Genomic DNA, 27,741 nt, shown 5'->3' on the forward strand with positions numbered 1-27,741 from the left:
ATAAAAAACAATAATAATAATAATAATAACAAAATCTACACGACATGCTTGCCAGCTATACTACTTTGGACACGCTACAGAAACCATTCCAGGTGTCAACTGTAATGAAGACTATACGAAGACCGAAAGAGAAGTACACAAGGTTGACTTTAGGGTAAAAAATGAAAAAAAAAAAAAAAAAAAAAAAAGTAGTGGGGAAGTGTAATAAGTTGTAGGGTTATCCGTTTGGGAATTGTAATTTGTAAATACAATTAAGACTCGTAGGACCAAAATTGATTAGAAAATTTAATGTGGAGGGAGACACGAATCAACGTTACCGACCTCCATGCTTTCTCGCTTGCTTTCTACTACTTGGACGGTGTGTACGTTCTTGCTTCTACTTTCTTCTTTTTCAAACATATCTATTATACATAAACAACACATTACGTAATCATTTTACAATCCACCTTAAGGATTGCAATCGAGTATCTTTCAATAGGATATTCGGTTTAAATTTTATAATCTCTCTCTCTATATAATATATGGGATTTGATATATAACTTTTTATACCCAATACCAAATTATGGATAAAATGGGTTTTGTCATAATTTAAGACATCCATTATCTAAATTAAAAAAAAATATTTTTTATTCCTAAACTACTTTTAAAACCACTTATGCTCATAACGAGACTTGATCCATAAAAAAAAAACAAAAAAAAAAAACATTAGATACCATTAGGATAAAATAAGTTTTGTTAATTTGATTTCGTTTGACGAAACAAACATTTATTTCCATTCTAATAGACAATTCATTTGGTTTTTTTCTTTTTTTTTTTTTAAAAAAAAAGCACAAAACAAGTACACCTAGTATGTTAAGAAATAATTTATACACATATTGAGTTTGACACAAAATGTTTGAAAACTTTTAGCGTTTGATAAAATATTATATTAACAAAAAGTCTTGTTTAGCACAAAAAGTTTTTACAGTTTAGTTTAGAGAAAATGCTTTAAAATTAAAAGTTATTTCACATAGCGTTTAACAAAATACAAAACGCTAGCAGTTACTTTTGCTCAACGATATGACATTATTCATCAACAAATATACGAACAATCAAAAATTAATATTCACATTAAAATTTTGTACGTACAACTTTATGACATTATTCATCACTGAATATATGAACAATCACATATTTAATGTTCACATTAGAATTTACTAAATTACTATATATATATATATATATATATATATATATATATATATATATATATATATATATATATATATATATATATAGAGAGAGAGAGAGAGAGAGAGAGAGAGAGAATAGCAATATAAAATTGAATATATTTATATTATAATTACTACAATACTATACATATTAAATTCATAATAGAATAGTAATATAAATTAGTGTTTTCACGTTCTCACATTAAATAGTGTTCTCATTTGAACTTAACCGTATATATATATATATATATATATATATATATATATATATATATATATATATATATATATATATATATGAATGAGTTCTATGAAAAACAAATAACTAGGGCAACATCTACCGGAACCAATAATCAAATGACACGTGTCCATTTCTTTCTTCACAAGTAATGTATTATGGAAGTTATTGTGAAAGTGATGCGTTGTTATGTTTTCATTGGTTCAAATATGTGTTGCCCTAATCATTTATTTTCCATATAACTCTTCCTTATATATATATATATATATATATATATATATATATATATATATATATATATATATATATATATAGGAATGAGTTCTATGGAAAACAAATAACTAGGGCAACATCTACTGGAACCAATAATCAAATGACACGTGTCCATTTCTTTCTTCACAAGTAATGTATTGTGGAAGTTATTGTGGAAGTGATGTGTTGTCATGTTTTCATTGGTTCAAATATGTGTTGCCCTAATCATTCATTTTCCATATAACTCTTCCCTATATATATATATATATATATATATATATATATATATATATATATATATATATATATAGTCCGGTTCATGTGAGGACTCATTTTAAAGTTTGGACTCGTGAAGACATTTTTAAAAAAATTGAAAAAAAAATTTTAAAAAAAAATACAAATCATAAAATTGAGCATAGATTTATGTCTGAGAGATTGGAAAAAAAATTGCATCATTAAAATTGATCTATGATTTGATTTTAATTTTAATTATAATGATCCTTTATATATATATATATATATATATATATATATATATATATATATATATATATATATATATATATATGTAGACACACACACACAAAGAGAGAGAGAGAGAGAGAGAGAGAGAATCAAATGAGAACACCAAAAAGGTTGAGAATGCGAGAATAGTTCTGGATCAACCAATTTATGAGATTAATTTACTAATTTAATATTTATATTAAATTGCAACTCCTAAAATCTAGGGATAATGATTTTAGTTACTTAAAATTTTCATATAATTTAAATGTTTTCGGTATTTAAAATATAAAAAAAGATATTAAGGTAATTTTGTCAGCTTGATCCTTAAAATCAGCCACCATCATCTCTCACGTCTCTATACCTATGCTCATGTCCTTTTGAAAAGAACCCTAATTCATACATCTTCTTCACCGATCAAGCAACCCTACATTCGTTAAAAATAGTGAACCACCACCATAGCCATCATCATCGTCCCAACGCACCGCCACTACCACTTACCATCTCCGAACAACCACCACCACCAAAGATGTCGTCGTTCATGTCCGTCAAACCAATGGTCTATCCTTCTTCGCCGCCAGATCGTTCTTCCAAAGCATCATTGGCAACCTTTTTCGGGTGATTATGTCCACTACACTTTCTAATATTACCCCAATTCATCTTCATATTTATTTATTTATTTTTTTCCTGAAATTAGGGTTTTTTAACCATCGATTTTTGGTCCATTAAGGATTTTGTAGATCGATTTTGTCATCAATGAGTTAATGAAGTGCTCCACCATAAATTGCCTAATAATCAACGAAAGAGATAACCATGCAAACTAGAAATTGTATTCAAAGGAAAAGGTTGTGCATGAAACATGTTTGCTGAACTTCGTGAGAGAGGCTTGGTATTATGGGACTCAACGATTTATGGGTTTTCCTAGGGTCCTTGGTGAAGGATTTGAGTCAGATGAGAATGAAAAACACATATTATGTTCTATCTTTTGCTTAGATGTAAATTATATTACATGTAACTATATTCATTAGTGATTAATTGTATATTCATTTGTGAATAAGAGTATTCATTTGTGATTACATATATTCATTTTTGAAAAAATGATAAAATTTTAGACAATTTTTTATTTTAAATTGATGAAAAACACATTGGATTCATATTTATGTGTACTATTTGTGAATAGAAGTATATATTCATTTGTGATTGTGAATAGAAGTTTAATCATTTGTGATGGAGCACGAACCTGTTTTCTATATTAGTTTTTGAACAAAAATTATATTTGTAAATACAAGTGTATTTATTTGTGATTAAAGTTGTATTCACTTCTTTTAGAAGAGAGAAAAACGTAGGTTATTAATTTTGGAAAAAAGTGATAAAAACTAATTTTTTTTGTTTCGTGAACTATTTTTTTTTTTTTTTTAATTTTTTAAGTAATTAAAATCATTATTCCTAGATTTTAGGAGTTGCAATTTAATTTAAATATTCAATTAGTAACTTAACCTTATAAATTGATTGGTCCATAACTGTTTTTTCATTCTCAACCTTTTAAATGTTCTCATTTGATTATTTCCATATATATATATATATATATATATATATATATATATATATATATATATATATATATATATATATATATATATATATATATATATATATATATATATCACTTCATTAGCATGTCTCTTCTAAACATTTTGTCTAGAGATGGCAAATCGGATAATCAGGTCGTATTCTTGTCTGACACGACCCAACACGATAATATTTTATGTAACACGAACACGACACGACACAATATCATGTTTTTTTAAAATAATATAAAAACGAACTAATTAAAAAACAAAAAACATGACACGACGTGACAAATATAATATAAAATAATAATTTGTTTATTTAATTAATATCTAATCATATATACACGGGTAGACCCAAGAATTTTCCAAAAAAGGGGCAAATATTTTTGAAGAGTAAAAATATAATTTTGGATGGTTAAAATATAATATTTTTTTTGAAAAAAAACTTATTTTTTTAATTATTTTTTTTGTTGTGGGGGCAGTTACCCCCACTGTAGGACCGCCAGTCTGCCACTACATATATAGTATAATAAACATGACAAACAAATGTTAAATAGTGTCAGTTAACGTGAACACGACACAACACGACTTCATGTTTTTTACACTTGATATGAACGCAAATTCAAATTTCAATACCATCTAATTTCACTTGGTGTCGTATAGTTTTGTTGTGTATTGTTATCGATTACTATCCTTAATTTCGTCATCAACAATTCTCTTCTAGACATTTTGTCCAAGAACGCTATGCCAATTCGAAAATGTTAGCTGACCCAACATTTAAAAAGCACTATATTCAAACATTTCTTTTTCTTAAACTTTCACTTGCATATGCATCCTATCCGAAAACATTTCTTTTGAAAAATCAAATCACTTCATTTGAGGCACATGAATCAACATATTTCGTTTTGTTCAAGATTGTTCTTTTTTGGATATACCGATTTAAGTGAATTTTGTCGATCAAGACGTATTTTAGCTAATGATTATCTGTTATATTTTTGTTTATTGTCATTTTTTTTCCAAATTCGGTTGTACCTATCAAAACTATGAGTTACTTTAAAATTATATTCTTTTTGAAAGACTAAGGATTAATTTTATTAGGATCCTAGTGCTAGAAAATGATCCAATGGATCAATTACAAAAAAAAAAAAAGGAAAACATATGAGTGAACAATTGAAACATGGGAAACGCACAAAGTACTCTAATGAGTAATCGATATACCTAGACCTGACAATGGGGCGGGTTTGGAGCGAATCGACCTTGATCCAAACCCTTTTAACAAATTTCAAAATCCGATCCAAACCCGCTCCGTAACCCGCAGGGTTTTAAATAATCAAACCCATACCCTTATCCATCAAATCAGCAGATATCCAAACCCGCCCCGTAACCCGTAAGTTTTTTTGAATAATCAAACACATTTTACTTAAATCATAAAATCACATTTATTAAATAAAACTAAGTTTTAATTTAGAAAACACATTATGTACTCGAGGACTTTGTATTGGAATTAAAATCATTATTTTAGTTACTTCCAATTGGTTTTTGATCGTCGATTGCATTGATAGAGAATAGCAATTACAAACTTTCTTTCGGTTGATAAACGACCTTATTGATTTATAAATGAAATTGGTGATTACATGATGAAATATAAACGAAATAAAATCATGACTTTTGGGAGAAGACTGAAAGTCTAGAAGTTGAGTCCTCGAGTCATATGTAAAAACAATTTAGTCTTTGGTCTTTTCTCTTTGGACTTCTGATTGGAATTTAATGTAAACTTTAAGCAATATAAAATATAAATTTATATTTCCAAAATTTATATGGGGCGGGTTATAAACGGAGCGGATCGGTGATGATCCATACCCGACCCTTTTAATAAAATGGTTAGCAGGTACGGGTCATTAACGGGTAAACGGATCAAAAACCATGCTCCAAACCCACATAATTGTTAAGGGTTTTGATCGGATCAGGGTCAAAACCCGCTCCATTGCCAGGCCTAGATATACCTCTATTTTCTTATCGATAAAAAAAAATTTGTTTTTATCTCATTAATCACGGTAGTAGTAGAAAAGAATTTGTTGTTGAACCATATGGTTGATAGGAAGAATCGATATACCCCTTTTTTTTATAGAAAAAAAGAATTTGTTTTTATCTCATCAATCACGGTAGTAGTAGAAAAGAATTTCTTGTTGGAATCATATGGTTGATACTTGATAGGAAGAATTTGTTGATTTTATCTCATTAATTTTTCTCGAGTAAGATGATCTCCCGATGTGATTTTCTTTTCGATACTAGAATTTTATTAAAGAAAGAGTAAAACCTAGCAAAGAAACAATTACAAGAAAATAGCTAAAAGATGATTTTGTAGCCAAACACTCCCAGTTTTTTATCTTTTTTGTGTCTATTGACATACCACAAAAAAGAGAACTCCACTATACTATCAAATAAAAATTCTTTACAGAAATATTTATCATTAAAAATATTAAATCATGAAAATGACCCTCTTGAACTTAGTTACCGCAACCATTTCTCTACCGCAACCTCATCAGCACCCGGAGTCAGCTACCGCAGTCATTAGCTAGATTGCTTTATTTGTCTTTTATGTAATACACTCTATTATCCAGTATGCCTTGCACGACTACTTATAGAGTTGTAATCTAGTGTAGTTCTAAGTCTATAAATAGAGACTTATTCTCTAGTATTGAATACCTCTTGATCACCGATAACTTATGCATTTCATCTGAATACAATTTCTAAAGTTATCATTCTATCACTCTTCACTCTCCACTTCTTACTTAAACATATCTGATTATAATCACTCTTCGGAGCAAGTCTTTGTGACTTACTCACTAAGTTTGATCTCACTTACTAACTTTGGTTTGAATGCATTCCAAGTTATGAATCAACTTACGTGTATACTTGATATAACAATTGCTGTCATTTATATTACTTTACTTTCTGCATCTAACTCACTAACTTCTAACTATTAATATTATTTTTGAGCTAACAGATCCTTCGAGATTAACTATTCTGCTATATACTTGTTCTAACCATTTTGTTCAAGTGCGTCTCAAAGTTTTTCTCTCAACAATTGGTATCAGAGTTATAGTGGTTGCTTTTTGAAAATTGGAACTCTGATTTTTCAAAGAGCCCTCTATACCACTGAAGCTTATTTCTAAACAAAAAAAAAAAACTTCTAAATGGCACAATCGTTATCACTGAATGTTTCCAACAATGTTGGTAGTTCCAATCGAGCCCGAATACTAGTTGCAAATGAGTATCATCACTGGTCTCAAAGGACGGAAAGATATCTCAAACGACTTGGTAGAGATATCTGGAGATCCATAGAAGAAGGACCCCATGTCCCAGTCCTTACCCCAGTTCAAACTGACGGAGCGACAACAAGGCTAGGAGGAGGTCAACCAGCCTTGAACCGTCCCACAAAAGATGATCTAGACAAGATGGAAAATGATGCTATTGCCTTTTATGAAATCTCTTGTGGAGTTGCCCCTGACAAGTTCGACATCATCATAAATTGCAAATTGGCAAAGGAGATTTGGGATGTTCTCAAGAACTTGTACAAAGGTTCAGAGCAGGCTCAAGACAAAAAGCTCACTACAGCACTCAACGAATTCAATAACTTCAAAGCCCACTCCGGTGAAAGTTTGGAAGACTCATTTAAAAGGTTCAACTTGATTGTAACAAAACTGTCCAATGCGGGTACCATCCGCAGCAATCATGAAACAAATCTGCAGTTTCTTAATGGCTTAGGAAGACACTGGACAACAACCAAAATGATTGTACAAGGTGACAGGAAGATTCACTCATTATCTCTTTATAAGCTTTATGGAGAATTGCAAGCTCAAGAGTCCACTGTACTCAAGGACTATTCAGACTTCGGAGGTCCACTCGCATAAGTAGCTCAATCACCTCACACTCAAACCTATCCCACCTCGTATGACTCTCCACCGCAATCATATGAAGCTGACTCAGAATATGACGATGAAGAAGAGTTTTAGAATGCCATTGATCTTATCAGTCAAAAATTCAATCACTTACCACCTTCATTTCGCAAAACCAACAATTCAATCGACCACCTTTCAACCGCAACTTTCAAAACAATCACTTCCGTTCCACCAAAAACCCTCACCCTCCACCATAGTCTCAGCAAACTCAGTCCAAAGAAGTACCACCGCAGTCCCAATCAACTAACTCTGGTACCTCTATAGAAGACAAGAGTGACATTATCATATGTCACAAGTGCAACAAGGAAAACCATTTTGCTAAGGATTGCAAGGCAAACGTAGTGAAAGATAGAGCCTTCTATCTCAGAATGGCTCAAGAACTGGAAGCTAAAGAAAAAGGAAAGGCCTACGTTGCTCAAGTGAAGAGGAATCATCAAGTGTGGTCATTAGGAGATGAAGATGAAGATGATCTCAGCAAAGGGAAAGGCAAGATCTGTATTGTAGCAACTGCTGATGAAGACGGCTCAACCAATCTAAAGAAGAACCATTGCTATATGGCTAAAGATGGAACTCTCAGCATTGTGGAACATGTAAAACTCATGATTTAAACTTTAAATTACAACATGCATGATTGTCAACCTTTCATAGACACACTCAATGACACTTGTGCTGCCGTCCTTACAGACTACAATAAAGCCCTAGATGAGAAGAACATCGCTTCGCAGGAGATGTTCCATGTTTGAGGACGTTTGGACAATAAGAGACTCAAAATGGAAATGTTAGAGAAGGATTTAATGTTAGAAATAGATGCTAGAATGCTTAGTGAAACCCAATTAGAAATAGCCTTAAATCAGAGAGATCTAGCATAGAATGAAATTGTACGATTAAATCTTTTAATTGAAAAGCTGTTTAATGAAACTGAGGCCATTGAGAATCTTGTTAATAATGGGAATGTTGATAACACCTTTAACCGGGGTTGGTCCAATGGTTACCCAACCGCAACGGACTCCTCACCTCGGTTCACACCAGAACGTCCTGATGTCCCACCAGACCGCAACTTCTCGTTTCCGGTCAATGACAAAACATTTCATGAGGATATCCAAGCCCACTTTGGAAAACTTCATGATCTGAGTAATAATTGTGTTATAGAAGAAATTCTTCCTGAATTTTCTACTCATGTTGACAACACAGATTCTCAGACATCGTCCGTAGTCGATGAGGAAATTGTTATTGAAAGTCCTGAAGTCTCTTTAGATTTCCCATCCTTACAGTCTGACCGCAGTCACGTACTGCAATCTGTCCCATTGCCTAATATCAATTGTCCCAAAGAAATATCCACCAAGACTTACTCTGCGGTAGTCTAAAGCACTACACCGCTGATCGAAGTCAAAAGTTCTGTGACCATTGAGCCAATTAATCATGAATTACCAATTGAAAATTTTGAATTTGGTCAATGTTCTCAAAGTCCTGATTTCTCAAGTTCGGATGAATCGAGTCACTATTTTTCAAAATCATCAAAAGATTCTAGGAAACCGCAATTAAATATCACTGACTGCGGTTCTCCTAAGACCGAAGCAAAAAGAGTTTTTAAAGAAGAATTTCGTTCTCGTGGCAAGCAACGGGAAGTTTGCTCAAAACCTAAGAAATCTGTGAAATGTCCTAAATCAAAAAGTCCTGAAAATTTTGTTTTCTCAAATTATCATTTCAAGAAAACTGTTTCCAAGAAAACAAAAAGGAATGAGTTCACTATTTCTGACAATACTCGAAAAATATCCAAACCTAAGGATAAGTCTTTTCGATCAAATGATTTTCAAATCTATTCTCTCAATGATCTGAAAAGGAAAGGTATCCTACCTACTCCAACCTTTCCAGTGTCAGTTTCAAAATCTCAAAAGTGGAAAGGAATTTTTCCAACTCCGACACTAAAAAGGTCATCTCGAGTGTTTAAGAAATCACATCACAAAAGCTCGGCACGTGCCTTCACACCTGCAAGACCTGCACAAAACAAATTTTCAAAACACACAAACCCAAGGGTCAAATCTCACAATCATCGGAATGGACAAAAGCATACTTTTTCTTCAAAATCACAGACCAGGTCAAATGTCGGGGAAAATGACAAAAAGTTCTCATGTCAATGTCAATGTAAAAAATTCCAAAGAACTTCAAACACCCAGGATTTCAGGGTCACTTCTAATCTCTCCAAAAGTACTCGTGATTATTCACAATCTCACAAAACTCCAAAGAACTTCGAACACCCAGGACTAGGCTTGAAAGTTGACTTAAAACCTGTCCCTGCCACCTCGCATCATGCATCGATTAACACATCGTATGTGACCCCGGGCTTCAAACTCGCTTGGGTGCCGAAATTAACAACTTAGTTTTTGTAGGCTTTGTGCAAGGAGGATCAAGAAGAAGAATGGTTGATCGACAGTGCCTGCTCCTTGCACATGATCGGAAGGTTAGAGTACCTTCGGGATTTCAGGCCTATATGCAATGGTGGAAATGTCACTTTTGGAAACAATGCTAATGGCATCATACAAGGCTATGGTGTTCTCACCACGGGGAACTTTTCCATTCAGAAGGTTGCTTACGTAGAAAGCCTTAAACACAATCTCATCAGTGTTGGCCAACTATGTAAAGCAGGACATCGAGTGGAGTTTGATGATCAATTCTGTTACATAATGACAAGTGACAGAAGCACTTGCTTAATCAAGTCACGATCCGAATGCACAATGTATCCTCTGGATGTCTCTCTCATCATTGGTAAACCGCGGCTGTGCTTTCTTTCTAAAGCCGTATCCGAAGTCAGCTGGCTATGGCACCGCAAGCTAGCTCATCTCAACTTCCGGTACATCAACAATTTAGTCACTGGAGAACTAGTCTGCGGTCTCCCTATTCTCAAATTCAGCAACGATACTCTTTGTGCAGCCTGTGAATGTGGAAAACAAGTCAAAGCAAGTCACCCTCTGATAATGGACTCGTCTATTTCTGAACCACTGGAGTTATTGAACATTGATCTCTACGGTCCTTCAACTGTAGCCAGTCTCCACCACAAGAAATACATATTAGTTATTGTTGAGGACTTCACTCGCTTCACATGGGTCTTCTTCCTTAGACTCAAATCTGAAACACCGCAGATTCTCATAAACTTCATCAAAGAAATATAACTTCAGATCAAGCTTCCAGTAAGACGCATCCATAGTGATAATGGAACCGAGTTCACTAATCATCTCCTCAACAGTTTCTTGGTGTCCAAGGGTATTTCTCACAATTTCTCAGCACCCTACACATCGCAACAAAATGGTGTCATAGAAAGAAGAAACCGAACATTAGTAGAAGCAGCCAGATCCATGCTTAACTTCGCCCACCTTCCTCTCTACTTCTAGGCTGAAGCTGTAGCAACCGCATGCTTTGTCCAAAACCGAAGCATTGTGTGCAAACGCCTCAACAAGACACCATATGAGCACCTTAACAACCGCAAGCCAAATGTTCGTTTCTTTCATATTTTTGGGTGTAGATGCTTCGTGATCAACAACAGAGACCAGCTTAACAAGTTTGCACCTAAGTCTGATGAAGGCATGTTCCTTGGTTATTCCACTAACAAGGTTACTTATCGAGTGCTTATCAGGCGTACAAGGCTAATCATTGAAAGCTTCGATGTGAAATTCGATGATTCTCACATCCGCGATGCCCCTCCATCCACTGAAACCACCACAATCTTGGAATGTGACATTCCTGCCTCTTCCTGTCCTTTAAATCTAGTTGAAGTTAATTATGATGATCTCTTCGATCCTGTTGAAACGGAAAAACTATTCGAAGTTCTTGTGTCTCTCGCAGCTCAACAACAACACACTGATATTTCTGGACCATCTCCATCCGAAGTAGTATCTATCAATACTTCCACCTCTCCGGTTGAGGGGGAAAGCCCTACTCCAGATCTAGCCGCAACCATCAAGGTTCCAGTACTTAATGTTGTTCAAATTCCTTCTCGCAGAGAAACATTACCATCAAATGTATCTTCGGATTCGGATGATGAACTCATAGAAAATATTGACACTAGAACCGATCCAAGAATTGTCACTCTCCCATCCGCAGTCCAGGGGGAACCCTCTTAGGTTCCAGATAGACCCCCTTCAACAATCCAGGGGGGAACCTATCAAAGAAAATGTCTCTCTCGCTCCAACAAGTCAAGATGATTCAGCAAGCTGTTCATAAATCCAGGGGGAACTTCTTTCCCAATCCGAAGCAACCTCTGATATTGAAAACATTCCTTCAATCGCAACTGCTGATCATCTGATGCCTCGTCTACATGTATGGACGAAGGATCACCCACCAAGCCAAATTATTGGCAACCCATCCGCAGGTATCCAAACTCGATCTGCCAAAGATTTGTCTGATCATTGTCACTATGCAACATTTATGTCCGCAATCGAGCCTCGATCTATCAATGAAGCATTATTGGAACCAGATTGGATTTCTACAATGCAAGAAGAACTGGAAGAATTTGAAAGAAACAAAGTGTGGCAACTTGTTCCCATTCCACAAGGTCACACTATTGTTGGTACAAGATGGGTTTTCAAGAACAAGCTAGATGAATCTGGTGCGGTTATCAGAAATAAGGCAAGGCTAGTTGCTAAAGGCTATAGTCAACTGGAAGGTGTTGACTACGATGAAACATATGCTCCGGTAGCAAGAATGGAAGCAATCGGAATCTTCTTAGCATATGCTTTTCACAAAAACTTCAAAGTACACCAAATGGACGTTAAAAGTGCTTTTCTAAATGGGGAACTAAAAGAAGAGGTTTATCTTCAACAACCTCCCGTATTTGAAAGTATCGAGTTCCCTGATCACTGCTACAAGCTTCAGAAAGCAGTCTACGGTCTGAAGCAAGCCCCTAGAGCTTGGTATGAAACTCTCTCTGAATTCTTAGTCTCTTCAGGCTACAAAAGAGGAGTGATTGATCCACATATATTTGTACAAGCATAAGGTGAGACCCGTTTGCTTTTCTAAATCTGGCTTCGTATGAGGAAGTTATAATTTTCTAAGTTTCGACTTAGCAGTATGCAACCTAAAACTCAAAATTTAGATCGAGTGATTTTTAGCCGAAACAATCTAAACGAGAATCGAAGATCTCTTCGATAGTAGTTCAACGGTAAAATGACAGACAAAAACGGAAGTTGGATGAAGAATTTATGAGTTTTTAACGGACTTTCTTGTCCCGGTCTGTTAAAAATATAACTTTAAAATAAAGTCAAAATTAGCCGATGGAATCTAAACGAAAGTTGGAGAGCACAGTCGCACCTACGCGTGGATATAAAGAACGTGAAAAATGGAGTTCGTATGCGAAAGTTATGAAATTTTGAAGTTTGGACAATGGGAGTACGCCCAACGTACTTGTGTTGGTGTTCCGGGGTCCGTCATCCATCCATATTCCTTCGCATGAGAGACACGTGTCATAGCTTTTCCGCGTCCGAAGTTATCCCTTAGTACGCCCAGCGTACACCACCGCCACGCAGTACGCCCAACGTATACAAAATTTACGCCCATCGTAATCTGGGGCTTCGCATAGTATAAATAGGGGTGCAAGGCTGCTGATTTATGTTTACAATTTCTATCCTCCCACCCTATACTTTTTTCTATATTGCAAAATTACCCCCTAAGCCTATTATATCATCCTAGCATCATAAGCAAGCCCCGAAGAGCCCGAAGATCCCGAGAAAAAGAGTTATCGAGGCGAAACTCTGCCCAAGTGAAGCCCGGTTTTTGAGAAAAACACCCAGGTTTAATCTGAAAAGATTATTTTAAGAAATGAGGTGCTGCCTAATCATCGTCTTATCAAGTGAGTGTATAGTCACTTTCTTATTACACATAGATATGAAGTATTTTCTATAAAATACGTGCTGTGTGTAATTATATTGTTTGTTTATTTGAGATGGTTGTTGAATAGATATTTTATACAAGTTTTAAACTATATATGTATTTTATCTACAAATATGTTAGGAAAGACATGGGTAGTTGAAATAGTTGATTTGTGTTAAAAAATGATGAGAGACCTCGATTTTGTTATTGTTTCAGTCATCTAGTGGAGTATAGATGACGACCACGGATCTTTCTAGATAGTCTAGTGGAACACTAGCAGGCTCGCAACTTGTAGGTGTTTGTGAACTTAGTGCTCAATGGTAAACTCCACCCCCCACATGGTTGCCTTTTTTGACATAAATTGCTGAGGAATCCCCTAAAGCAGTGTTGTCACTCCGATGAAAATCCTTAGGCTGGGTCCCTTATGAAAGGTGTTTAGGGACATAAAGTGAGAACGGGTAATCAGGGTTATTGTTGTTTGATAAAATTAATAAATTTATTGTTGGTTGTTGAAAATTAATAAATTTATTATTTGTGGGTTTAAAACCGTATATGCTTACCAGGCTCCCAAGCCTGACCCGTTCATATTTTTGTATTACAGGTAGTGGACCCATAGCATAGTTTGGAGGTTGAAGAGAGATTTTTGGATTATAGGCCAGTAGATGTAAATATTTGTTGTAAGGCTTATAAGTACTATTTATGCTTTTGGTCTGTATCAGAACATGACATCCCGAGGTTATGTTATATAATGAAAACATATTTCTTTAAGAAATGTTTTGATAAATTTTAATTATATTTTGTTTTGGGAACAAATTCCACAACATCGATTGGAAAATTAATCTGATTTTATTTTAAAAGAATAAACTAAATCGGTTTTTTCTGGCCGAGAAAATTGGGGATGACACAGTTGGTATCAGAGCATTAGTTTAAGCGAACAAGGAATTTGTAAGATTTCTAGACTTAAACTTAGAATGTTAAGTGATGATCGTGAGATGAGTGTCTACCATATTTTAGACACGAGCACTAGTATATTTTAGGAAAGATGCCTAAAATACTTTTATGTGCTAAATGCTATATGTTTACCATATATGCCATTATTTTTTCAGATCTATGGTCTGTTGCCGACCAGATCTGGAAACCTTATGTGTTTAGGATTCTAAGCGTACGACTACGATATTAGAACTAGCATGTAAACATTTCGGGGTAATAAGGAGAATTTAAATGTCTATCATGAATAAAGATCTAAATTCACCTAATTTTGTGTATAGATCAAATGGCGAGAACCCGAAGTGGAGCTGGAAATGCAAATAGAAACCAACAACCTCAACCCTAAGTGGTGGAATAGGTGCCGATAGCAGGAGTTGCACCAGAACCCATCACCATGGCTGGAGTACAAGCCATGATTCATGAAATGATGGCTGAACAAAGGGAGGAAATGAGGCAACTATTGCTGAACAACAGGAGTGAACCTTTAATGCCTGTTGAACAACCTGACTTAAATGACTGACAGTCAAAGGATGGAAATTATAGTTGTACTGTCAGTCAAGTTGAACCTACAGTGGTAGAAAGGAATAACCCGGAGAGGGAAATCGACAGAGATGGGCGTATGTATAAGAATTTATTGGGAGCCAAACCGCCAAGTCTTTCTGGAAGCCCAAAGCCTATAGAAATTATGGACTGGATCTCCGAAATGGAGATGATATTTGAAAGTTGCAACTGTAGCGATAAGCAGAAAACTGTTTTTGCAGTCAGACAACTGAAGACCAGAGTTTTAAGCTGGTGGAGGTTATTGGTAGACACGATGCCACATGGAGAAGCCCTGAAAATGTCTTGGGAAATGTTCTTGGAGAATTTAAAGATGCAGTACTGCTCAAAGATAGACCTGATAGATCTAAACAATGAATTTCAGAACGTGAAGAAAAGGAAAATGAGCATAGACGACTATGCTACTACATTTACTGAAAAGATGAAGTTATTTCCATACTTGGTGCCAACTGAACTCGCAAAAATTGAGAGGTTCGCAAAAGGACTGCCAGCGAAATTTGGCCCAACGGTCAAGATGGCAGCTACTCTGAAGACAATAGTCCGAGTAGCTAAAAATGTAGAAACCCAGTTAAAAGGAAGGAATCAGGAGAGGGCAGAGGTTGGTGAGAAAAGAAAGTTCGATGGATCATCTAGGTCCAATAAGAAAAGTAAGTTCTCGAAGTCTGATTCGAGAGGAAGAAGAGGCGAAGTAGAATGGTGTGATAAATGTAAGAAGAAACATTTTGGGAAATGTGGCGAGGGGGTCACTTGTTTTAAATGTGGAAAGTCAGAGCACTACGCTAGCAAGTGCACAACCAACAAAAGGGTGTGCTATGGATGCCATGAAGAAGGGTAGATTTTAATGGATTTCTAGAAGAAGATAGAGGTAGCGAAGCCCAATCTCCCACCAAACCCAAAAGCCAGAGCTTTCTAAATAACATTGGAAGCTGCAAAGGATGCAACAGATGTCGCTTCAGGTACTTTTCTAGTAAACGGATTGCCTGCCAATTTATTGTTTGATTCCGGAGCGAATTACTCCTTTATATCACATAAAATTGGTGAAAGACTGGCATTGCCTATAGAAAAGCTAGATGATGACCTAATTGTAGAAGTTGCTAGTGGAAAATTCATACCTGTTAGCGATTATATTAGGAATATCGTCATTGACCTGAATGGAAACGATTTCCAAGAAAAGTTGTTACCCATCGAGTTAAATGGTTTCGACATCGTTCTGGGGATGGATTGGCTTAGCGCCAATGATGCTGAAATATTGTGCAAGTAAAAGATAGTAAGGGTACACCCTCCTGGAAAGGAGTCGTTTATGGTATACGGAGATAACCGCAGAGTAAATTGTGGAATCATTTCCCTAATGAAAGCCAGAAAATGTTTATCTAAAGGTTGCACTTCATACTTGGCATTCGTAATCGATGCTAAGAATGAGAAAAAGGATATGCAAAGTATACCAGTGGTGTGTGACTATCCGAAAGTTTTTCCTGAGAATCTTCCTATATTGCCCCCTGATAAACAAGTGGAGTTTAGAATAGACTTGTTACCAGAAACAACACCAATAGCAAAATCCCCATATCGATTAGCACCGACAGAGATGAAGGAGCTTATGAAGAAGCTTCAGGAGTTGTTGGACAACGGTTTTATTAGACCTAGTTCATCACCTTGGGGTGCTCCGGTGTTATTCGTGAAGAAGAAAGATGGGAGCATAAGAATGTGTATAGATTATAGGGAGCTGAACAAGGCAACAATAAAGAACAAGTACCCGTTGCCAAGAATTGATGACCTGTTCGATCAGTTGAAAGGTCCAAGATATTTCTTGAACATTGATCTTAGGTCAGGATATCATCAACTAAAGGTAAGAGAGCAGGATATTGAGAAGACTACGTTAAGAACAAGATATGGACACTACGAGTTGTTGGTTATGTCATTTAGACTAACCAATGCTCCAGCAGCCTTCATTGATTTAATGAACAAGGTTTGTAAACCATTCCTAGATAAATCCGTGATAGTGTTTGTAGATGACATTCTGATTTACACGAAAAGCCAGGAGGAGCATGGCAGACACTTGCAAGAAGTGTTAGAAGTATTAAAGAAGGAGAAATTGTATGAGAAGTTCTTTAAATGTGATTTTTTGGATTTAAGAAGCCCAATTTTTTGGTCATGTGGTTAAACAAGAAGGGATTATGGTTGACCCAGCTAAGATTGAAGCTATAACAAAGTGGGAACAACCAAAGAGTCCTACGGAGATCCGAAGTTTTCTAGGATTAGCTGGATATTGTTGAAGATTTATCCAAGGCTTTTCTTCGATAGCTGCTTCATTGACAACTTTGACCCACAAGGGAGCTACTTATGCTTGGAGTGAGAAGCATAAGGAAGCATTCGAGAAGCTAAAGAAGAAATTATGTGAAGCACCGATTCTTTCTCTACCCGATGGAGTTGAAGACTTCGCAGTGTATAGCGATGTGTCAGGAGCCGGGTTGGGATGTGTTCTAACTCAAAGAGAAAATGTGATAGCATATGCATCTCGACAATTGAAAGAACATGAAAAGAACTATCCCACTCATGATTTGGAGTTGGCAGAGGTAGTATTCGCCCGAAAGATATGGAGGCATTATCTTTATGGCACAAAGTGCAAACTTTTCACTGAGCATAAAAGTCTTTAATATCTCTTTAATCAGAAGGAATTGAACATGAGGCAACGACGCTAGCTAGAGTTACTCTAGGACTACGACTGTGAGATACTTTACCACCTTGGTAAAGCAAATTTTTTCGTTGATGCTCTCAGTCGGAAGGTAAACCTTGAAAAGAAAATGTCAAAAGCATTGAGAATTGAAGTTGTCTCGGTAATTGTGGAAAGTATAAAGAAAGCTCAGGAGGAAGCTTCAGAGAAAAATGACCGAAAGGAAGAACGTTTGGGCAAAACGTTAGTGTTCGGTACAAACAACCAAAGGTTGAAGGTATTCCAAGATAGGATTTGGGTACCTAAGATGGGAGGAATGAGAAATCTTTTGATGGAGGAAGCTCACAAGACCATGTACTCGATTCATCCCGGTAACACAAAGATGTATATGGATTTGAAACCCTACTACTGGTGGCGGATGATGAAGCTCAACGTTGCAAAGTATATGGCCGAGTGTGTGACATGTGCGTGGGTTAAGGCACAACATTAGAAACCATATGGGAGTTTAGAACCTTTACCTATACACATGGGTAAATGGGAAGACATCACTATCGATTTTGTAACTAAACTGCCCAGAACAAAAAGCGGTCACGACGTGATTTGGGTTGTTGTTGATTGATTTACAAAAAGTTCACATTTCATAGCCGCCAATGAGAAGTGGTCTATGGAAAAGCTTGCAAAGGCTTACGTGAAAGAGATAGTAAAAGGTCATGGTGTTCTTATGACGATTGTGTCAGACCGTGATAGTCGTTTCACGTCGAGGTTTTGGAGAAGTCTACAAGAAGAATTGGGTACGAAATTATGTTTAAGTACAGCTTACCATCCGCAAACTAATGGTCAGAACGAACGAACAATTCAAACATTGGAAGATATGCTAAGAGCATGTACCCTGGAATTCCAAGGTAATTGGGATGAACAGTTACCTCTGGTAGAATATTCGTATAATAATAGTTTCCACTCAAGCATTAAGATGGCACCTTACCAAGCTTTGTATGGAGAAAAGTGTCGAACGTCTTCGTGTTGGCTGGAAGCTAGGGAAAAGCAGTTTATGGGGCCTACAATAGTCCATCAGGCTGCTGAAAAGTTGAAAGTGATTAGGGAAAGGATGTTAGCAGGTCAAGATCGTTAAAAGAGCTATGTTGACAAGAAAAGACAACCGATATCATTCGAAGTTGGTGATTCGGTTTTACTTAAAGTCTCTCCATGGAAGGGACTTATAAGATTTGGTAAAAGGGAAAAGTTGAGTCCAAGGTTTATTGGACCGTTTAAAGTTCTTCAGAGGATCGGGAATCAAGCTTACAAGATAGAATTACCAGAAGAACTAGATGGTATTCATAACACTTTCCATGTGTGTTATTTGAGGAAGTTCATGGGAGAAGTTCCTGACATCATTCCAATTTTTGAATTAAGGTTGGATGAAAGCAAGAGGTTAATTGAAGAACCGGAGGCAATCGTTGACCGTAAGACTAGGAAGTTGCGATGCAAGATGGTCGAATTAGTGCTTGTGCGATGGAAACATACGAATGGGCCGACTATCACCTGAGAAACGGAGAGTGACACGATGAGTCGCTACCCACATCTGTTTGCTGATGCATGATTCCGGGACGGAATCATCTAAGGGGCAGAGAATTGTAACGCCCGTGTTTCTAGGCTAGGCATTAATGATGAGGTAATAGTCTAGCTTAACCTTTGTAACTTGTTTTGAAATAATAAAGATGTATTATTTGAATATTATGTGAATTATGAGCTTATTTACTTAATTATTATGATTTAATAAGTTGAGAATAAAAAATACGCGTCGAAAATAAATATTAAATAAACCCAATATCTATGAAGGAAATTGTAGTGGTCGTGACAAAGATTCCGGATACATAAAGAATGCCGAAATCCGAGTTATAACGAAGAAGTTATGAACTGTTGAAGTTTCGCGACAGAACCGGTACGACACTGCGTGACGTAAATAGTGAATTTACGAAATAACGATTTTTAGCCTTAGTGATCTAGAGAAAACTCGTAGACGTCGTTAAACCGAGAGCGTGCATAAAAAGAATGCCCAAATCTGACTTCTTATGAGGAAGTTATGATTTTTCGAAGTTTCGACTTTGAAGTATGCAACCCAAAACTCGAAATTTAGATCAAGTGATTTTTAGCCGAAACAATCTAAATGTGAATCGAAGATCTCGTCGATAGTTGTTCAACGGTAAAATGACAGACAAAAACGGAAGTCGGATGAAGAAGTCATGAATTTTGAACGGACTTTTCCAGTCCCGTCCTGTTAAAAACTATAACTTTAAAAATAAAATGAAAACTAGCCGATGGAGTCTAAACAAAAGTTATAGAGCACATCGTACTCGTGTAGGTGTTCCGGGGTCCATCATCCATCCCTATTCCTTCACATGAGAGACACGTGTCATAGCTTTGCCGCGTCCGGAGTTATCCCTTAGTACGCCCAGCATACAAAGTTACGTTCAACGTACACCACCGCCACGCAGTACGCCCAGCGTACACCTAATTTATGCCCAGCGTAATCTGGGGCTTCGCATAGTATAAATAGGGGTGCAAGGCTGCCGATTTATGTTTACAATTTCTATCCTCCCACTCTATACTTTCTTCTATATTGCAAAAATTACCCCCAAGCCTATTATATTATCCTAGCATCATAAGCAAGCCCCGGAGAGCCCGAAGATCCGGGAGATCCCGAGAAAAAGAGTTATCGAGCTGAAACTCTACCCAAGTGAAGCCTGATTTTTGAGGAAAAACACCCCGATTTCATTTGACAAGATTATTTTTAGAAACGAGGTGCTTCCCAATCATCGTCTTATCAAGTGAGTGTATAGCCACTTTCTTCTTACACATAGATATGAAGTATTTTCTATAAAATATGTGCTATGTGTAATTATATTGTTTGTTTATTTGAGATGGTTTTTGAATAGATATTTTATACAAGTTTTAAACTGTATATGTATTTTATCTACAAATATGTTGGGTAAGATATGTGTAGATTAAATAGTTGATGTGTGTTAAAAAATGATGAGAGGCCTCAATGTTGTTATTATTTCAGTCATCTAGTGGAGTATAGATGACGACCACGCACCTTTCTAGACAGTCCAGTGGAATGCTAGCTGGCTCGCAACCTGTAGGTGTTTGTGAACTTAGTGTTCAATGGTATAGTCCATCCCCCACATGGTTGCCTTATTTGACATAAATTGCCGAGGAATCCCCTAAAGCAGTGTTGTCACCCCGATGAAAATCCTTAGGCTAGGTCCCTTATGAAAGGCGTTTAGGGTCTTAAAGTGAGGATAACGGGAACGGGTAATCAGGGTTATTGTTGTTTGATGAAATTAATAAATTTATTGTTGGTTGTTGAAAATTAATAAATTTATTATTTGTGGGTTGACAACCCTATATACTCACCAGGCTCCCAAGCCCGACCCACCTAGATTTTTATATTACATGTAGTGGACCCAGAGCATAGTTTGGAGGTTGAAGGGAGATTTTTAGATTATAGGCCAGTAGATGCAAATATCTGTTGTAAGGCTTATAAAGTACTGTTTATGCTTTTGGTCTGTATCGGAACATGACATCTCGAGGTTTTGTTATATAATGAAAACATATTTCTTTAAGAAATGTTTTGATAAATATTTATTATATTTTGTTTTGGGAACAAATTCTTCAACATCTTTTGGAAAATTACTCTGATTTATTTTAAAAGCATAAACTAAATTGGTCTTTTCTGGCCGTGAATATTGGGGAGCATCCCAAGGATTCTTACTTGGATTTCATATAGACCCGGTGCTTTTAGTAGTACGGGCTCGATACTAGCTTCCACACCCCACCTGTAGTCACCCAAAGTCCTCCTCCTAGGATTCTAATTCACAAAATTGTTCATACGTAGGCTTCTCTGGTACGAAATGAGCCACTTCAAATATATTCATTGCTCCGGCCCAGAATACGATTAATCCGGCATGGGCTACATGAGCCCCTACTAGTTTACCAAATAAATTGATAAGCCAGGCATTCCTGGCCCACCAAGCAGAACCAGTGGTTTCTTGGTCACAACCAGCTAAACCTAAAGTTCCATTAAAGAGCGTTTCCACAGGGTAGAACCTCCTCAGGGAATATAAGGTTTTCATGAGGCTGATCTTCAGCCGCCATCCATGCATGAATACCTTCATTTAAGAGAATATTTTTGGTGCAAAATGTTTCAAATTCAGGATCTTCCGCTGCGCGAATTTCTTGAGAAACAAAGTAATAGACACGTAGTTTCAAGGCCAGACCGACTACTCCAAGAGCACTCATCCATAAAACAGTTACTGGTACAAATAACATAAAGAAATGTAACCAACGTTTATTGGAAAAAGAAACCCCAAAGATTTAGGACCAAAAGCGATTAATAGTGACCATTGAATAAGTTTCTTTAGCTTGAGTTGGGTTAAAAGCACGAAATGTATTTGCCCCATCACCATCTTCAAATAAAGTATTTTCTACGGTAGCACCATGAATAGCGCATAGCAAAGCAGCGCCCAATACTCCCGCAACTCCCATCATATGAAATAGGTTCAATGTCCAGCTATGAAATCCTTGAAAAAAGAGGATAAATCGAGGGGCAAAAAAACAACCAGACTGACCTAGTGGATAAATCAGGAATACAGAAACAAAAACGACAATTGGACCAGAGAATGCAATTGCATTATAAGGTCGCAATTGAACAAATCGCGCAAGTTCGAATTCACACAACATGAAACCTATTAGTCCGAAAGCGTTGTGGAGAGCAACAAAAGTCCACAGACCGCCTAATTAACACCAACGAGTAAAATATCCTTGTGCTTCTGGACCCCATAGTAATAACTTAGAATGTGATAATCTATTTGCAGGAGTAGAAACTGTGACATTTAAGAAATTGCAGCCTTGTAAATAGGAACTGGCCAATCCATGGGTATTCCATGAAGTTACAAAGGTTGTACCTGTGAACCAACCCCTTGCAGCGAAATAGGCATAAGGAAAGAGCAATAGGCCGGACCAGCCTACAAAAACGAAATGGTCCCTCCGTAACCAGTCATCCATAATATCAAACAAATCATTTTCGTCTTTGGTAACTTTACCAAGTACTATAGTCATTGTAATCATCCTATTCAACTACTTTAACCATTTCCGAACACCACATAGTATTTTCGGGGCGTCTAAAGAGTCGATCATTTCTGCATGATTTTTTTCTCGTGCACTACCCCTTCCAATGGGTTTCGAAGATAAAAATCCTTTATTGGCCCATAAATTGACCACCCAGGTAAATCGATGAATTCAATTTGATTATTCCTTCTTATTATTAAGCATATGAATCATGAATTGTCTTCTTATGACTCATCAATCAGATAGATTCGTTTTTTGAAAGAACTGTTCAAGGAATAAGCAACCCCCTCGCCCACTACCGGTTGATCCGCAGGCTTTCCTCCCCCCCTTCTTCCATCAACTAAATGAATTCTTAGATCTTGTTCATGAGATTAAGAAAAAGAACTCTCTTTCTAAATTCTTCTAATTTTTATGTTATGTATAGTAAATTACAATTTTTTACTTCACTTCAATACTTAATACAATAACAATATTCACTACAATAAATAGGAAACTAGGAATGAGAGTCTTTTTCTCGCATCCATTCTTCATACGATTGTGAGAACAAAAATCTTGGATGCAACAAAATGGAAATTTTTAACAAGCCGCGATCTCATAGCTATAAATCTAAATATATATAGAAATATTATATAGGTATAAATTATTCTTGATCCTGTAATCAAAGAAAGATAGTGAAAAATTTTCTTATCTTTTGAATTAGAATAGAAGGTTCTCCATGAAGGAATGAAATGACAATTTATTCATATAGAACATCTAGGAAGAAGATGATTGAATTGGAAATATCAACAAATTCTTGCGGAGTCCAAAGAAATGAAAATAAATAAAAGGTCAACTTGTTCCAATTTCATCTCTATTGAATTTGAATATCATAATAGCAGATATAGTAATGATTCAATGGGTCGGGTCCACTTATTTTTCTTTGATTGATCTATAATCTTTACAATAGATTTCATTGGCCTAATTGAAAATAGGAAGATTTGATGATTCAATAGATAACTTATCATTATTCGTGATAACTATAACTAATATACTCTAACAACTAATATACTATAACTCACTAGACGATAATATTATACAGTTGGTTACTTTTTATTACTATTTTTTATTACTATTAATAATATCGCTATTCTTCTTTCAAATATGAATACTATGACTGAAAAAAAATACAAAGCCCCTTATCGGATTTGAACCGAGGGCTTACGCCTTACCATGTCATTACTCTACCACTGTGTTAAAAGAAAAGGGCTTAGTTCATGGAATTCCTAAACGGGTCACTTTACTATCTAGGTAAAATATATCTATATAACTAGATATATACATACTTCTTATATAAGTATAAGAAGTCCATCTAGACATAGACAGAAGCGCCTCGACAAAAGGTCCATTTATATATAATAATTTTCACTGTAGCGGGTATAGTTTAGTGGTAAAAGTGTGATTCGTTCTATTCACCCCCTTAATAGTTAAAGGGTATTTCGGTTTGATTCATATTCCGATCAAAAACTTTATTTCATTAAAAGGATTCAATCCTTTACCTTTCAATGACACATTCAAGGAAAAATATAAATTTTTGGGATTTTTATCCAAAGGTCAATTAAAAAATAAAAACTTGGATTATAAAATTGCAAAACAAAATTTTAAAATTAGATCAATACTTCCAATTGAATTAGTATGAATAAAGAATCCATGGATGAAAATAGAAAAGTAGATTTCTAATTTCTAATCGTAACTAAATCTTCAATTTTTGTTTGCATTTGTAGCGAATAAATTGAAGCAAAATAGCTATTAAAGAATATCTTTAGTTTACTAGAGACATTGACATATTATTTTAGCTCGGTGGAAATAAAATCATTTTCCTTAGGACCCTCTCAAATAGAAATAAAGAATGAAGTAACTAGAAAGATTGTTAGAATTGCCTTCTTCTAGAGGGATCATCTAAAAAGCAAGTCGTTTTGAATTGAATATATTCAAACAAAAAGCTGACATAGATGTTATGGGTATCATTTTTTTTTTTTTTTTTGTAAATTGGTTGACATCTGAAATCTAGCAATTTATCCATTTTCCATAAAGGAGCCGAATGAAACCAAAGTTTCATGTTCGGTTTTGAATTAGAGACGTTAAAAATGATGAATCGACGTCGACTATAACCCCTAGCCTTCCAAGTTAATGATGCGGGTTCGATTCCCGCTACCCTCTTTATAGCCTCTACTTATAGATTTATTCAATTATCTTACTATATTTGTATATTATTAAGTACTCTAATAGACTCCAGTTAATACATCATTCATCATTGAATATGCAATTCCAAGAATTTTCTTATAGAAATCCTACTATATTAGATTCGTATTTTTTCAAATAAAAGATCAGAAAGTAAAACTACTAAAAAATCGGAATGAAAAGCATCCATTGTCTAATGGATAGGATAGAGGTCTTCTAAACCTTTGGTATAGGTTCAAATACTATTGGACGCAATTTTTTCCAGATATTTTTGTAGATTTAGATATAAAAAAATAAATTTTGAATGATTTGACTCCGAAATGCTTGAGTACCCTTTTTATTTTATTTAAAAAATTATTGAAAAGGGTGATCAATTTGTTTAGGCTGCTTGTTCTTGAAGTATAAAATGTTCCCTCTGTTCCTTAATAGCTTCCTTCAAAATGGCTTCTGCTTCCTCGGTGAATGTCTTGGTAGAAGATATTATTTCTTGAAACTGCGGTTTATTGGTTTTTAAGTAAGTACGTAACTCAACAAGAAGTTTCCTTACCTGTCCAATTTCTAATGAATCAAGATAACCATTTGTTCCGGTATAAATCGTCAATACCTTTTCTTCTACCCCGAGTGGGGCGGATTGGGATTGTTTAAGCAATTCACGTAAGCGTTGACCTCTTGCCAATTGATTATGAGTAGCTTTATCGAAATCAGAAGCAAATTGTGCAAAAGCTTCTAATTCTGCAAATTGTGCCAGTTCCAATTTTAATTTACCAGCTACTTGTTTCATAGCTTTAATTTGAGCTGCAGACCCCACTCTGGAAACAGAGATCCCCACATTAATAGCGGGTCGGATTCCAGCATTGAATAGATCAACATATAAAAATATTTGTCCATCTATAATCGAAATGACATTAGTAGGAATATAAGCCAAAACATCTCCCGATTGGGTTTCCACTATTGGTAAAGCGATCATACTTCCTTCACCTAAAAGAGAATTTAATTTAGCAGCTCTTTCCAAAAGGCGTGAATGTAAATAAAAAACATCCCATGGATAAGCTTTGTGCCCAGGCGGTCTTCGTAATAGAAGAGACATTTGGTGATAAGCTTGGGCTTGTTTAGAGGGATCATCATAAATAATTGAAGTGTGTCGTTCACGATACGTAAAATATTATCACAAACCACAAGCAACTCTCTCAGTAGACCCCTCTCTTAACTCATCTAATCCTAAGGATCCATAGGATTAATTGTGGATCCAACCAGCACAAAAATAGAAAGATTTGAGTTGTTTAGTCTTCGAGTTTTTAGTTGAAATTTTCTATATCTATATAAGTATGTATCTATCTAAAATATATACTTGAGGTCGGACGATTACGTGAAATGCATTCTCCCCCTTTTTCTTACAAAATTGTTTTCAAGAAATTAAACTTTGGTTTCTTTTTGAAAATCAATTATTACCATTCCCTCAGTTTGAGTTCTGACTCACCCAGAAGTGTGTTTTGAATCTCTCAAACCAAGGCTCTGATACCAACTTGTAACACCCTAATAGTATCTCTTCCTAGATCATCTCCCGATTCAGAACTCAGTGTATACCCAAGAAAATAACAGATAACACTGATCAAAACATCTCCTAGGCTAAGGCATCACAAATCAGGCGACTCTAGCCCTAGAATATGGAATACCTAGCCTACCCTCTAGCATGTAATGTTCATAAATATCTTACAACACAAATGTAAGGGTATTTTAGGAAATCCGCATTCAGGCTCTGGCTGATTGTACACACCGCTTCAACTTGTTTTCTCTTAAAACTCCTTATTTTGGAAAAATTATTTTCTTTTGAAAATTCTTCTCAAATCCTCAGTTTGAGTCCAAACACACCTGGAGGTGCATTCGAATCCCTCAAACCAAGGCTCTGATACCAACTTGTAACACCGTAAATTTTCAAACCAAAATTTTAATTTTCAATCACACAAAACTCATATATTATATTTCATAAAACCATAAGTGTCTCAAATGTCAACATAAATCCCCAACAGAAGTCAAATCCCAGAATCCTCAACATAATCATTAACAAATGCGTACAATCAAGCCGACGCCTTCCCGTGATCTTGAGAAGTACCTGAAACACATAACACATCACACGGTAATCACAAAGCTTGTGAGTTGCCCAAAATACCACACACAGCTCATTAGCCACTCTAGGCCATAACTCAATAAGACCCTCCGGTCGATGTGTCTTAGTGGGACCCTTCGGTCCCAACTCTTTAAAGTCATAATGACAATATTCAGCATAAATCACAAAGACATAATGCAAAATATTACAATACACAGATAAGCAAATAAGACAGCTCAATCAGATAAAGATACCACTCTTTGTAAGTATAGTGAGAAGACTTACGTCGTAAACTAGCAAGTAACAGTCACGTACTCGGAAATCCCGAACTAGCCTCCGCCTAACACATTAGATAATCATCTCTAATCAGTACCCCACTCTTACTCAAATACACCAAAAGTTTCTCTTACTCTCTCTCTAACTCTTGGAATGGGTAAAAGACCATTTAACCCTCCACGGTCTCCATTACTTATGTTGAGTAAACCC

General features: G+C 35.7%; 2 protein-coding genes across 2 annotated transcripts; one reads left to right on the forward strand and one right to left on the reverse strand.

Annotated features, from left to right (window-relative positions):
- The first annotated feature begins 15,284 nt into the window (after positions 1–15,284).
- On the forward strand, positions 15,285–15,974 carry LOC111911773 (uncharacterized). The gene has a single exon (XM_023907518.1). It carries the CDS (start codon positions 15,285–15,287, stop codon positions 15,972–15,974), a length of 690 nt encoding a protein of 229 aa, XP_023763286.1.
- Positions 15,975–25,530: 9,556 nt separating this feature from the next.
- On the reverse strand, positions 25,531–26,307 carry LOC122194822 (ATP synthase subunit alpha, chloroplastic; the record flags this gene model as incomplete). The annotated part of the gene is made up of 1 exon (XM_052764919.1): positions 25,531–26,307. A coding segment is annotated over one exon (777 nt), but the record flags the coding sequence as incomplete, so codon positions are not given.
- Positions 26,308–27,741: the final 1,434 nt, after the last annotated feature.

The sequence above is a fragment of the Lactuca sativa genome, chromosome 1 (assembly GCF_002870075.4).
Source record: "Lactuca sativa cultivar Salinas chromosome 1, Lsat_Salinas_v11, whole genome shotgun sequence".
NCBI lineage: Eukaryota > Viridiplantae > Streptophyta > Magnoliopsida > Asterales > Asteraceae > Lactuca > Lactuca sativa.